Genomic DNA, 14,694 nt, shown 5'->3' on the forward strand with positions numbered 1-14,694 from the left:
ACCTTTTATGCTAAAAGTAAATTTAAAGCAGGAAAAAAATAAGGCAAATAAAATCTTTTTGACACTGGATGAAAGAAACCTAGGATATTTCATAGTGAGATAGGACATACTTATTTCATATTGACTATGATGGTACGTGTGGGATGAGTGAGATAGGACATACTTATTTCATATTGACTAAGATGGTATGTGTGAGATGAGTGAGATAGGACATACTTATTTCATATTGACTAAGATGGTACGTGTGGGATGAGTGAGATAGGACATACTTATTTCATATTGACTAAGATGGTACGTGTGGGATGAGTGAGATAGGACATACTTATTTCATATTGACTATGATGGAATGTGTGGGATGAGTGAGATAGGACATACTTATTTCATATTGACTAAGATGGTATGTGTGGGATGAGTGAGATAGGACATACTTATTTCATATTGACTAAGATGGTATGTGTGGGATGAGTGAGATAGGACATACTTATTTCATATTGACTAAGATGGAATGTGTGGGATGAGTGAGATAGGACATACTTATTTCATATTGACTAGGATGGTATGTGTGGGATGAGTGAGATAGGACATACTTATTTCATATTGACTAGGATGGAATGTGTGGGATGAGTGAGATAGGACATACTTATTTCATATTGACTAAGATGGAATGTGTGGGATGAGTGAGATAGGACATACTTATTTCATATTGACTAAGATGGAATGTGTGGGATGAGTGAGATAGGACATACTTATTTCATATTGACTAGGATGGTATGTGTGGGATGAGTGAGATAGGACATACTTATTTCATATTGACTAAGATGGAATGTGTGGGATGAGTGAGATAGGACATACTTATTTCATATTGACTAAGATGGAATGTGTGGGATGAGTGAGATAGGACATACTTATTTCATATTGACTAGGATGGTATGTGTGGGATGAGTGAGATAGGACATACTTATTTCATATTGACTAAGATGGTATGTGTGGGATGAGTGAGATAGGACATACTTATTTCATATTGACTAAGATGGAATGTGTGGGATGAGTGAGATAGGACATATTTATTTCATATTGACTAAGATTGAATGTGTGGGATGAGTGAGATAGGACATACTTATTTCATATTGACTAAGATGGTATGTGTGGGATGAAAAATAAGGAGTTATTATAAATAAAAATCCAGTTAGGATGAAAGGATGTCATATTGATATTTATCAATTAATTCTCATATAACCCAATTGAAAAATTAACAAAATATTTATTTTAAAGAATGAGATTTAAGTTTTTGTGATGTAGAATAATTTTCATAAAATGTGCTCTTAGTAAATACTACATATTATTATTTACTTACTTTATTTTTTTTTATTTCAGGCATCTGGATCAGTGGATAGAATTTGAAGAATGGTGAATGAAATGAATCTCATCTAACCCACATCATATGTCTGTGATCTGACTTGTTTTAAGTGCTATTGCCATTTGTCTTACCACAATGTGTTGGACACTGATGATTTTGGAATTATTTATAGACACAAATAGCCCATGAAACATTATTGCAATAAAAGTTTACTTAACAGCAAAATATTTATAGGGAATAGACAGTAACAGCAAGATATTTATAGGGAATAGACAATGATCTATTATTAAATATTTTGAGAAGTATTCTGATTAGAAAACTGATGTTGTTATACCTTTTAACCTGTCTTCAAAGGAATGAGACATACTGCTTTACCTCTGTTTGTCTGTCCTTCCATCCAATTCCATTCAATTCAAAGATTTTATTGTTTAAATCAATTATATTTAAACAAAGAGATTGCATAAAGACTCAGCCTATATAAATCCTTCCATTCCATGAAATTTAAGTGCATTTATCGCAAAAGGGATGCATTTTCACATTCATTGCCCATCAACTTCCAGTTTACTGAATACTTATATATTATCACCCATAATGACCATACATAACATTTTTGTCAGTAATTATAAAATCAGCATCCTGAAATTTGGTATCAAGCTTAACATGGGCATGTTTTAATTGTTTTCAAATAAATCAATTGCACATCAACTTCCCTTTTTTCAAAAACTTATAGCAGAGGTATCATGAGTGAGCAATAGCTAACACTTCATCTTGTTGATTGTTAATACATTATGTATTATAATTATAATGAAGATGCAAGGGAAAGGTTTCCATCATAATACATTAAGAACATGTCACAAGATTATTTTTTAATAATGTCAGTCAGGGGTACTACTTGTACAAGTTATTTTTATTTACTGGAAGAAGTACAGAATAATATACTTATATAAGTAAACTTGTTATATTCATATTTTCTTATAAGGTTTGAATAATCTCCCCTTGATTGGAAAGAGTTCCATATGGCACCTCCACCATACTAAAAGAACACAATGATGTATTACAGTTTATTCCGTAGGGTGCCATATGGAACTCTTTCTGTAAAAACATGCCTTACTGTGCGGTATGGGCTTTGCTCATTGTTGAAGGCCGTACGGTGACCTATAGTTGTTAATTTCTGTGTCATTTGGTCTCTTGTGGAGAGTTGTCTCATTGGCAATCATACCACATCTTCTTTTTTATACTTAAACAGTTTTTCTCTAGTTAGCTAATAATTTATGATTAGAGTCTCATTAATTCAACAAAGAAACTAATGCAAAGATCTTAAGTAATTGCGTAGGCCTTCAAAAATTGCCCCTTGGAGGCTTGTAAATGAGCAGTGTTTTGAAGGTAACAGACAAATGAGATTTTCATTGTCCATGAAATTACACTGAAATGGTTATTAAAGACATCTGTAAAAGACCGACAATTAAAAATTTTATTAGAGCAAAGAAGTCCCGAGAATTTCAAGAAAATACGATAGTATGACTTTTTTACTTGTACATGTATAAATAAAAAAATCTGAAGGTCTAAGTGACATAACTAAGCCATTAAAATAATTCAGCCATACAAGTAAATAAAATACACTTGTATAAATATCTTACAAATTTATTTATATAAGTATATTAATATTTACTTCTTCAAGTAAATAAAAATAACTTGTACAAGTAGTACTCCTGACTGAATGTATTATTCTGTATGTGGATTTGTCTTAAATTGTTTAGATGTTTGAAATCTCTGATATTTGAAAACAAATTCTCTGCTCAGTGATTTATATATTTGCATCTGTCAATGAAGATTCTAGTAATATTAGGGATTTTACAGAGACAGACAGAATACCCTGACCAGGCTGTCATTAAGATAGCATTTATTTAGTAGCTTTATGTAAAAATCTGGCTAAAATGCAAGAGACTATTTTCACCAAAACATAAATAGAATATTTTTGTATTGTATTTTTGCATTTTTATTTTGTACCAAATACAAGTTCAAGAACTTTTACAGATTTTTGGTTAGATTTTCAGGTTTAAAAGCTTTTATATAAGATATTCATAGGTAATATGCCACTGCGAGCTATTGGCATTACAGTCCATCAGCAGTCCAAGTAGCAACTGTGAGTTATTGCCATCGCAGTCTATCATCAGTCCAGTTCTTTATATTATTGTCTCCCCTGTGAAGAAAATCACAGTATGTTAGACATAGGGATTTCAATCGAGCTGCAGCAGCTGCAATTATTATTTGTATAAAGCTTTACATTTTAGAGGGTAGACTACTTGGATGGTTTCTACCTTTTATACAGATGCCTTATGTCAAGAGGCTTCCATCTGTCATATGCACATTGTCATTGACCTCATTTTCATATGTACATTTTCATTTTCATGGCTAAATGACTAAGAAAATATACATTTTTTTTGGTCATGTGGATTTCTCACTTATTATAAGATAACTTATTCCATATGTGAGTTCCTTTCAAGGTCTACATGTACCGCAGACAGGATTCACTTGACCTCAATCTAGTTTCATTGATCAATGTTTAAGGTTAAAGATGTGATAAGGTCTGTTTATTAGCAGTAGGTCAACTATATATGGTTTATGGAATGATTGTAAGATGTACATGTCAGTCTGGCTGGTTTTATCTGTCCTTGACCTCATTTTTTATGGTTTATTGGTCAATGTTAAGTCTCTGTAGTTTGGTCCTCTTCAGATACTATAATGTATTTATAAATATAAAAAGTTTTTGCTGACTAGCCAAGATCACTTTCATTTGTGAGAATAGAATAAAGTTAAAATGTTCAATAAGTCAACATGACAGACATTTGAAAGTATAAAGCAAATTCAGTGAAGTATAAATAGTAAAAAACCAAATTCTTACAAATGTTTAAAGACTTATGTAATTGTTACTAAGGTATACAAAAATGATATAATGATATCATATTGTGAGTTATTTTTCCATGTGAATAGATAAGAGCTTTGTGCACTTAAGTACTAGACAAAGGGATGCTAATCTGGCAGCAATGGTGTAAACTATTTATGTAAAGCTTTATATTTGCCTGTCACTTTATTTGAACTTTATAAGACAAAAGAGCTGTGGTGGCAAAAGGTGAATAATTAAATTTTAGAGGTTTTTTTTGGCAGTGACTTCCGGATTGCAAGTATGGACACACAGTTGTGATAAGGAATATTATTAAATGGAAATGGTAATGTTTAAAGTCAATGAATATCTATTAATACATATCACCGAGTTAAGCTTTGCCTTTAAAGTTATCTTTCAAGTTGGCATTTACCACAGAAATTAAGAAAAAACAATCATGAATTATTTACATACAAGGTAACTTGCTCAAGCATGACTCAAATGTTTATGGAAATTGTTGTGAATATATATGGATTTTCTTTAATGTTTCCTTTTCCATGGATTTGACTATTTCATGACTGAAAAATGATTTGTAGTAAATTTCAGTAGTCTCCCTTTAAAACAGTTTGTGTTGTGGTCCACATTTTTGTAAGCTATATTTTTATCAGATAACAGTAAAACGACAGAGAATAAAGTAATTCAACCCATATTACAGAATTACAAAATTGTTTATGCCAATACATTGACTGAAAAAAATACCAAATAGGCGATAAGGCTTGATAAATGGATTTTTTTGCAGTAAAAATTGAGATACGATCAAAGGTTTAAAGTTTTTCAGACATCAATAACGTTTTCAACGATTTTTCCGAAAATTGGACAGAGCTTTTTATGATTCAGAGTCAAAAAATTTTTAGGCATCACATCAATAACACTCAAATCTTTTAAGAATGTTTTGCCACTTTACAAGAATAAAATGAGAATGGAAATGGGGAATGTGTCAAAGAGACAACAACCCGACCAAAGAGCAGAAAACAGCCGAAGGCCACCAATGGTTTTATTTTTAAGGGATCAAGTGCTTTGGAAATGTAAATAATATAAAAAATAACTTTTAAAGTGATCTCGATACTACATTTCTTATTGTTATCATGATTTCGTACTGAAGATGCAAAATATTTGTTACTGAGCGTTGAGCAAACACTAAGCTATCAACTAAGCCTTTATGAAATTCGGCGTTTTGCAATTGTAAATGCTGAAAATACAATGTTTATTCATCTTGAAAATTGCACTATTTGTGGATTACTTTTCCTTAGTATTACAAGTTTAATTGTCATATTTTTACGCCATTAGTAACTGCAGAAGGGTTATATATATATGTTTAACATCGACATGAACACTACAAAACGTCAGGAAATTTAAACAGTCATTATTCATTTTGAAATTATTCAAACTACACTACTGCCAATAATCTCAATTATTTCATGGTGTTTCTAATGTTTTTAATAGTTGATTCACGTGAAAGTGCATTCAGCCCATGCGAACGATCGAGTCAGGCTTTTGCAACTTCGGCACCCGTTTCAAAGTCCGTTGAGGCCACCATTTTTTCTTAAAATGTCCTGTACCAAGTCAGGAAAATGGCTATTGTTATCTTATAGTTCGTTTCTGTGTGTGTTGCATTTAGTGTTTCTGTTGTGTCTTTGTTCTCCTCTTATATTTGATGTGTTTCCCTCAGTTTTAGTTTGTAACCCGGATTTGTTTTTTCTAAATCGATTTATGAATTTCGAACAGCGGTATACTACTGTTGCCTTTATTAAACTCATCCACCGTTCATGCTCTTGCCCAATATTCATCTTGGTCCTGCATAACTCGCCGAATCCGTACCAACAAAGACACAACAATAAATTATCGCGAAAAGAACGTTAAGATGGATACCAAAATATTGTTCACTTGTATTTTATATTCGATTTGTTCTACATACCATTGGAAAAAATCCATTTGTACGGCTGTACATGCATCAGGTCAATTCAGGGTTATATGAACATGGGCGGATTTTCGAACGATTTTTTACAAAGATATAAACCATGAATTATCGTATAAAAGTCTTGAGATGGGTACAAAATTATTGTTCATTCGCTATTCAGACATTTTTTTTAGTATAAGAAATGTTCAATCTCATTGAAAAAAATGAATCTATATTTTTGGGTTAAATCGAAGATCCTATTATTTAAAAATACTTAAGATATCAAGTATTTTAAAGTCCAATAACAGTTCACAGTCAAATGTACATGCGGACAAGACAATTAATTTTTAGCCTTCCCCCTTATTGCAAAATTCGTTATTTTTTTGTTTTCTTTTAATCTTAACTATTTTGTGCGCTTTTTTCTTAAATGGGGGAAAAAGGGAAAGAAACATTAACAACCAATGTCGACATTTTTTTTTATCTAGGATAAGTATACATAAACATGTGGTGTAGGATCCACACTCACTATTGACATTTACTAACAATCCATTCCTACTTTTAATTGATGTCAATTATAAATTTTCAATGCTGTTGTTGTGAGTTGGTTTTTCTGTGATATTTATATTCACATCTTCATGGTTGTTTGATAAAGAGACTGGAAGAGTTTTTTTCTTAACGAAAATTATCAACATCAAATTAGTGAAATGGATTTCAGCTTATAAGTTTAGAGATTTTTTTTCAATATTGCAAAATTTAACAATTACTTTTAATAGCTTTCGTAAAATATTCATCGTTATGAATGTCAAATCAAATATCATATGCCATACAACGCGCCTTTTCTGAAACTTTCTGAAAAAAGGCTTCAAATATATTTGTATTGATATTTGGTGCTTTTACCGGTTCAATGGAAATAATAAAATACATCGTAAATATGTATTGTATAGGAATATTCCTTCCTGTGATGGGATACAATAGCAGGGTATGTATTTTATACATAAAGTTTGCCGAAAAAATGTTTTCAAGTGAAATTTATATTTTATCGGATAAAATACGTTTATCTTCTACTCAAAGAGAAAAAATCACGGAGAATAACAAAAAAAGATAAATTAAAAAAAAAAACAATGACTTCAAAGTTTTACATAAAAGATATTATTCAATTAGAACTATTCATCAAATTAAATACACTGAAATACTATAACCTATCTGTATCAGTAGTGTAAGCTATCGAGCATACTTTCAAAAAACTGGGAATAATTATATTTAGTACTTTTTTTTTACCTTGATGTCCATTCAATGGGTTGTTCGTTCATAGATTCAGAAGCGCATTCAAAAACTACGATGTACCATGAGGACACGGGTTTAAAACTCTTTCAATAAGTCTGAGGTTGTCGATATTTTATCCTCTCTTCGCGACATATATGTTGTTACAGACAAAGCCACAAACAATATTGTTTATGTATACAAAAATCATTATTTGGAATGATAATTAAAGAACTTGGAATTCACAGTAAATATGGGAATCCCACATACATCCCTAAACCATTCATGAAACAGGCCATATAAGAAAATACAAAATCCATCCTTTTGTGACCGTGATAATTTACATGTACTTCTAGTGTGAAAATATAGAAACTTTTAGAATCGTTTATTTCATTTAATTTATCTTCCAGACAATTATTCTATTGTCTTTCATGTCAGTCATTTTAATCTATTGTAATCACAATATAAAAATTTATGCACTCCAAATTCATTTTCAATTATTTTTGTATTCTTATAAATATATATATATACAGGCCACGCTGTGCAGAACAGTAAATATATATATATATATAGGCCACGCTGTGCAGAACAGTAAATATATATATATATATAGGCCACGCTGTGCAGAACAGTAAATATATATATATATATAGGCCACGCTGTGCAGAACAGTAAATATATATATAGGCCACGCTGTGCAGAACAGTAAATATATATATATATATAGGCCACGCTGCGCAGAACAGTAAATATATATATATATATACAGGCCACGCTGTGCAGAACAGTAAATATATATATATAGGCTACGCTGTGCAGAACAGTAAATATATATATATAGGCCACGCTGTGCAGAACAGTAAATATATATATACATAGGCCACGCTGTGCAGAACAGTAAATATATATATAGGCCACGCTGTGCAGAACAGTAAATATATATATATATATATAGGCCACGCTGCGCAGAACAGTAAATACTGTGTTGAACATAAATTGGAACTATTTGAAATTGAATTAATATAGTACTTGGTATCCAAATTGATGTTTTACTTACTTATACTGTAAGCTTCTCCCTAGAGCATTTGTTATATCAGGGTTGTCTTTGAACTGGACAACTCAATTTCACAAACATCTATATATAAAGTACGATATATAATCGTATCGTCTAGAAGTTTGGCTAAAAATCTTTCTAAAGTTTCTACTTCGCTTCTTTCTACAGTAAAAGATGAACTTCACAAATATTTTGGTATATTAAATCAGTCGGTCTCTCTCCATTTGAAAATCATGCAAATCCCTCAAGTTTTTATTTTTACCTTGATTTGTATATTCTGAATGTATTTATGAGGTTTGAACATCTGTACTGTTGCCTTTTGTTTACAGAGTTTAGTGCTTTGGTGTAAAGATTTTCAATGTACGTTTGTATGTACATTCTTACTATTCCACTTATCACTGAAGCAATAAAACAAGTTGGTTTGATGCTGGTATCAGCGAACCGTTAGTATGTGTTGTCTCTGTCGTTATCTTTATACAATAATAACAAATCTGTATCAAATTCAAATTAATAATCTTACAAAAAACACCTCAAAATTCATTTTCTTCACAAAATAAAAAAGTCAAAAACTACTTAGTAATCTTGCAACCCAATATAGACTAAGAACCCCATCGATCCTTTGATAATATGTTTCTGAAACATGATTTTTCGTAAAATTCATATAAAATGTCGGGTTTTTTTTTGTCTGTCAAAAACCCTGCTAAAATAAAATGTGTTTTGCATCTTCATCACATATCAATACAAGACATTTTACTCAATCCGACATGGATGTTACACTTTAAAATATAAAATTACGTAAAGATAAAACGGACAGAAGCTAAGATATATTTTCAGCAATAAGTTAATGGCAGTATACATTTGAACGAATGCTATACTTAAAGTTATCTGCACATGTTGGTTATATTTTGAAACACATAACTATTGTCTTAAATATACTTATACTTTACACGCGCGTGTACAAAATTTTAAGCCTGGTATCTTTGATGAGTTTTTGTAGGTTGACCTGAAGAAAAAAAACACCAAGTTAGACTGCTTATATGTTATATGACTTTTATTTCCGAGAATCAATATTCCATCTATCATTTTGAAATAATGTTACCTTTAATCTTATACTTTTAAATCATATAATATATTATAAAATGTAGGTTAATGTGACATAATTTTTGTATAAAATATCGTCAATATCGAAAATGTATCCACTGACAAAAATATTCTCTAGGATTCATAACTGCAAAATGAACTTCCTGCTAAGATCTCAATACAAAATAAATTGAGATCATGACGACTGTGAAATCTTGATGTATAATATTTCGTTTTAATTTCTCAAACAATTTAACTGTTCGCTTTAAAGAGTAATGATTTGTTAACAGTCGTAACTTGTAATTTAGAAGAAAAATCATCCCTTATAACTCTATATAATTTGTCGTTTCATTACCTGAAATTTAACTTTTTCAATTATTTTGTTATATTCTTTTTCCTAAAGATTCCATGGTATCAAAATGTGTTTAACGACAAGAATAATAATCGTCAATTGCAAAGAGATATGTTGAATGCAGAGAGAAAAGACGTCCTTGATTTAATTGATACAATCAAAGTAAGTATTGAAACAGAATGTTGAATTGTCAATAGCGTTTGACTATTCAAATGGATAAATAGATCTTAGTGTTAGTAGAGAAAGGTCTGTATTAGCCTATTTTCTTTTAATTGAATTTCTCTTCAAAGGGCCAGTAGCCTACTCGGTAAACGGACCTTTCTCCTATGTACCTTAATTTAAACGTAGAGCAACAGAACAAAGCCTCTATTTTTTGTGATGAAATATAGTCAATTTTATTATTGGTAAAATCTAATAGATGAATTAAATGAAATAGACAGAATCATGTTGTTGAATGTGTTAGCTAAGGCAACATTATTTTACCATTAATTTTACAATATTGGCCATTCAAGGGTCTAATTCTATAAACAACAGATATATGTATTACCAATAATTAGTTGACTATAATACATTTGTTTTAATTGTTGTAGTGTCTCACCATCATCTGTTATCTGGAAATGATTTTTAAAAAATGAAAAAATTAACACTTTATAAATTTATGCGTCTGAAGCGCTTTCTTGATAATTATCTGCAAAAACACGTGCTGCACGATTAATTTTGAATATGCTTTTACTTTACTATAATTCTTTATGTTTAAAAAAGAGATTGGATGGATGACTATTTTTTGTAGAATTTTTCTTTTTCAAACTGTCTGATGCTTGACTTTTTAACAGAGATTAAAAAGCAACTTGCCAATGTCGACGTTGTACACGACCATACTTTTGATGCGAAACCACAATGTAAATTACCTATGACAGTGTCATTATCATTGTTCAAGCATCACCGCACTTTAACTTTGTTTCAATGGGATAGGTGATTAGACAATAGTGGAGTTTGTCACGGCTTCATAAAGTAATGCTCTATCAGCTAGTGGAGTTTGTCACGGCTTCATAAAGTAATGCTCTATCAGCGCCTGTCAACGTAAAAGTGTCGATCTATGGTGGCCGGATAAGACCATTTCGCGTTTTCGCCTTTCGTATTATATAGGGCGAACATGCAGAAATGAAAGTCGTTAACGCGAAAACGCAATGTAGAATACGCGAAAACGCGAAAGGATTTCACTTCTCGTTTTAGCCTTTGCGTTTTCGCGTGTTTGCGTTATCGACTTCACGTTTTCGCGTTTTTGCGTTTTAGCCCTATAGAATATGAAAGGTAACAGATAAATACAAATTAAAAAAAAAAATGACAAGAAAAATGACAAGAACTCGTACTAATGATATTTTGTCTTACGAACTTGAAAAGGCATATGCTACTACTGTTAATATATATTCGTCGCGTACATTTTGTGGGTCATTATGGAAATCGTTTAAAATTTTTTGGGCGATTCTGAAAAAAAATTAACTAAGATATATTTCAAAGATTTAGGTAGTTTGCATTGATTCGTGATGTAATAAGTTAAAAATGTTAGGTTTATGTTCGTTGCAATTAACTTTATTCATAATTCTTACCGAATGCTGGTCTCAATTGTTCTTCATGAAAGTTCTACTAAAAATGTGTAAGCCGCGCACGGAAATCGAAGTCATGCGTTATAGTATTAGTCAAACTATTGGTACCTGTTTAACATTTCTTATATCTTTATCATTATTCAAGGTTTTAAAATTCACTCAATACATGGATGGTAAGAAGAACGGTAAACGTAATTGGGACCAGTTTGCTGCTGCTGAAAAGGTAAAATATTTTCACACTTACTAATGCAATGAAAATACTAGTATTTTGTAGAGGAATAAGTCATTCATTGCAAACAGGTTAAACTTTGTGATAAGAGACTGTCCATTTGTCTGAACATATCATCTTATACTTAACAATAATTCAGTCATGTTAAGTCTTTCTGTTTCTTTTCAAATATTTCTACTGCAGCAAATTAAGTAGTTTTAGCCATTTCTTCTGTCGTCAATTACAATCCGTTTAGTCAATTTTAAAAGGGTTCATCGTTTGTTATTTACCTTTAGTACCGAAAATACAAGAACAGTTACTTAACAATTCCTAAACAACTGTTTTGAACACTACTTATTCTAATGCAACACTGTTTGTCAACGGAAAGAATAGGTTGAAATTTGGATAACTCCTATTTTTTTAGACCACTTTTTGTAAGATAAAATAATGTCTCCTATGAAAGATTGTCCTCCGGACTGTCCAATACTGTCCATGACAATTTTTCGCTGTGAAATAATGTCCATGATAATATTCCTTAATCAAATTATGTCTTCCATGAGGACTCCTTCAGCTCCGAAAGTACAAGCGTATTTAACAAATATTGTATAATCATGAAATGCTTCTTCAAATAATTCTTATCTGCAGTACACAAGCGTGCAAATTTTGAAATTCATATTTGAAAATAATAAGCAAAGCCAGTTTATATATCAAACAAATTGATGAACTACTATACATTGAAAATATGTCTTTAAGTTATATATGTTAATTGTACTTCAATATACTGTAATTCCCTCTGGTATTGTTTTGTGACTTAAATATTTCACTGGTTGCTTGTATTCTTTTCCAACCATTGTGCAAAATTGATTTTATGTTTATAACTGTCTTTATTTATTTATTTGGGTTATTTTGTTATCATAAAAAAAACCACTTTAATGATATACTGTCCAAAATGTAAATAGCTTTAACCTCCCTTTAGAAGATGTATTATACGAAAATTAATTCCTTCAGACTGATGTTTTGTTCAGTATAATTGGATGGAGAGTTGTCTCATTGGCACTCATACCACATCTTCTTATATCTATATAATGTTATTCTTATAATGTACTTGAGCCTAGCGAAATCATTGAAATTTGAAATATTGAGCATTAAATGTTACAAGAGAACAGAATAATTCAATAATTTGAGACATGTTGAACAGATTTCGTAGACTCTTATTTTCACTGACAACTGATTGTTTGTTCTAATGCATTAACCGTATCGATGTTAATTTTCAGCACTTTAATTTTGGTTTTGTAGGAAGACGATTATCTGGACAGTGAAAGTGAAAGATGTCTGAAACTATATGATAATTTTGATACAAAATGTCGAGTAGTGGAATTATAGGGCTACGACAGAGATGTGTAACTTTTAATCCCATAAAGATAAATAGAATAGAGTTTAGAATATAATTTTGTAGATAGGATAAATGAAACTATATTTTTTGGGAGAACTCATCCTTTATGTTTATCAATAATCTGTGCATATTTTGCAGTTCTCATAGCCACAATCCCATATCTTTTCCTTTATTATGACTTCAGTCAACGCAGAATGTTAAGAACAACGTCTTTCCCCTAATTGTTGTATGTAGTTTTAGAATTGAAATGCTTCATTATTGCTTTCTCAATGACTTCCACCCAACACATTCTCTTATTAAAATTTTAAAAGTTGCAACAGATTTTTTTTTGATAAATTTGATAATAAATTTTCTCACAAAGAAGGCATTTGGAATAAATCCAATTTACAGAAAGTATATACACTACATTTTTTAAGCACAGCTGGCCAAAAAGTTCGTTAACTTTTACAAAAATCTTCTCCACTGAAACTATGGCCACAATCCTCATCCTCTATTATCTTGAAAACCGCTATGAATAGTGAAAATCTGACAGGGGTAAAAATGTTCACAATGTTTATATCTTCCTATTGTCCTTAAAGTAAAAACAGTCAGACGACTTTCTTATAGGAGTGAATGTCCTTGATTGATGAATTTTATCTTTATTTCATTTTTTCGTATTATCTTGAAACCAATAATAGACAGAGTAAAACTTTAATAGCAAAATGATCAGTAAGACAAGATCTACCAATAAGTTAACGTAGCCGAAATCGTCTTTTAAGACGATTTTTACCATTTGTTTGTGTTTTTGTATGCTATCTTAAAAGCTATAATAGATAAATAGAAACTTAAATAACCAAAATGAATCTCAAGAAAGATCTTCACATAAGTCTGATGGCCGTAATCGTTAATTGATTCCTCATTCAATTTGGAGTTATTGCTCTTTATTGACGAATTTTTAATGATTGTTTTGTGTTTTTGACCATTATTTTGAAAACTACAAAAGATATATGACTCTTTTAATAAATGATCAGCAAGACACAATCTTTACACAAGTCAATATTGCAGAATTGGTCAGACGACTCTTTATTACAGTTATTGCGCTTTAATGACGATTTATTTCCAATTTTTAGTATTTTTGGTTCTTATCTTTTGATTGATAGAATGAAACTGTAAAAGGCCAAAATAATCAGCTCAGATAAGATCTACAAATAAGTCAACATAGTCGAAATCGTCAGTCGACTCCTTATTACTCTTTAATTGCAATTCTCACCGTTTTTGCGTTATCTTGAAAGATTTATAGATACTTTAAATAACAAAAATGATCAGCATAACATAATGTACAAATAATATAATTTGCCGAAGTAAACTCTCTATAGGAGTGATAGCCCTTAAATGACAATTTTAATAACCTTTTTCGTGTTTTGGGCAAAAATTAAAGAGGTAGAGAGAAACTGTAAACAGAAAAAAATGACCAGTAATACAAGATCAACAAACCGATTTTTGTCATGAATTCTAATCTTGTCTTCAATGTTGGAGAGTGTCCATGGTTGAAGATGCACATAGCCCAAG

General features: G+C 30.8%; 2 protein-coding genes across 3 annotated transcripts in view; both read left to right on the top strand.

Annotated features, from left to right (window-relative positions):
* The window catches only part of LOC127730620 (tubulin gamma-1 chain), a 41,408-nt gene extending 38,020 nt beyond the window's left edge, over positions 1–3,388 (top strand). For both annotated transcript variants that reach the window (XM_052239111.1, XM_052239112.1), the window contains one exon: positions 1,375–3,388. In XM_052239111.1, the coding sequence (XP_052095071.1) occupies positions 1,375–1,401 (27 nt within the window). In that variant the 3' untranslated portion in view covers positions 1,402–3,388. The remainder of the gene's footprint in view (positions 1–1,374) is intronic.
* Positions 3,389–7,047: 3,659 nt separating this feature from the next.
* LOC127730638 (uncharacterized) lies at positions 7,048–13,463 on the top strand. Its single transcript, XM_052239134.1, has 4 exons — positions 7,048–7,174; positions 9,993–10,103; positions 11,691–11,768; positions 13,050–13,463. Exons 1-4 carry the CDS (start codon positions 7,100–7,102, stop codon positions 13,134–13,136), a joined length of 351 nt encoding a protein of 116 aa, XP_052095094.1. The 5' UTR covers positions 7,048–7,099; the 3' UTR covers positions 13,137–13,463.
* Positions 13,464–14,694: the final 1,231 nt, after the last annotated feature.

Source organism: Mytilus californianus, unplaced genomic scaffold (assembly GCF_021869535.1).
Source record: "Mytilus californianus isolate M0D057914Y unplaced genomic scaffold, xbMytCali1.0.p SCAF_2, whole genome shotgun sequence".
Taxonomy (NCBI): Eukaryota; Metazoa; Mollusca; class Bivalvia; order Mytilida; family Mytilidae; genus Mytilus; species Mytilus californianus.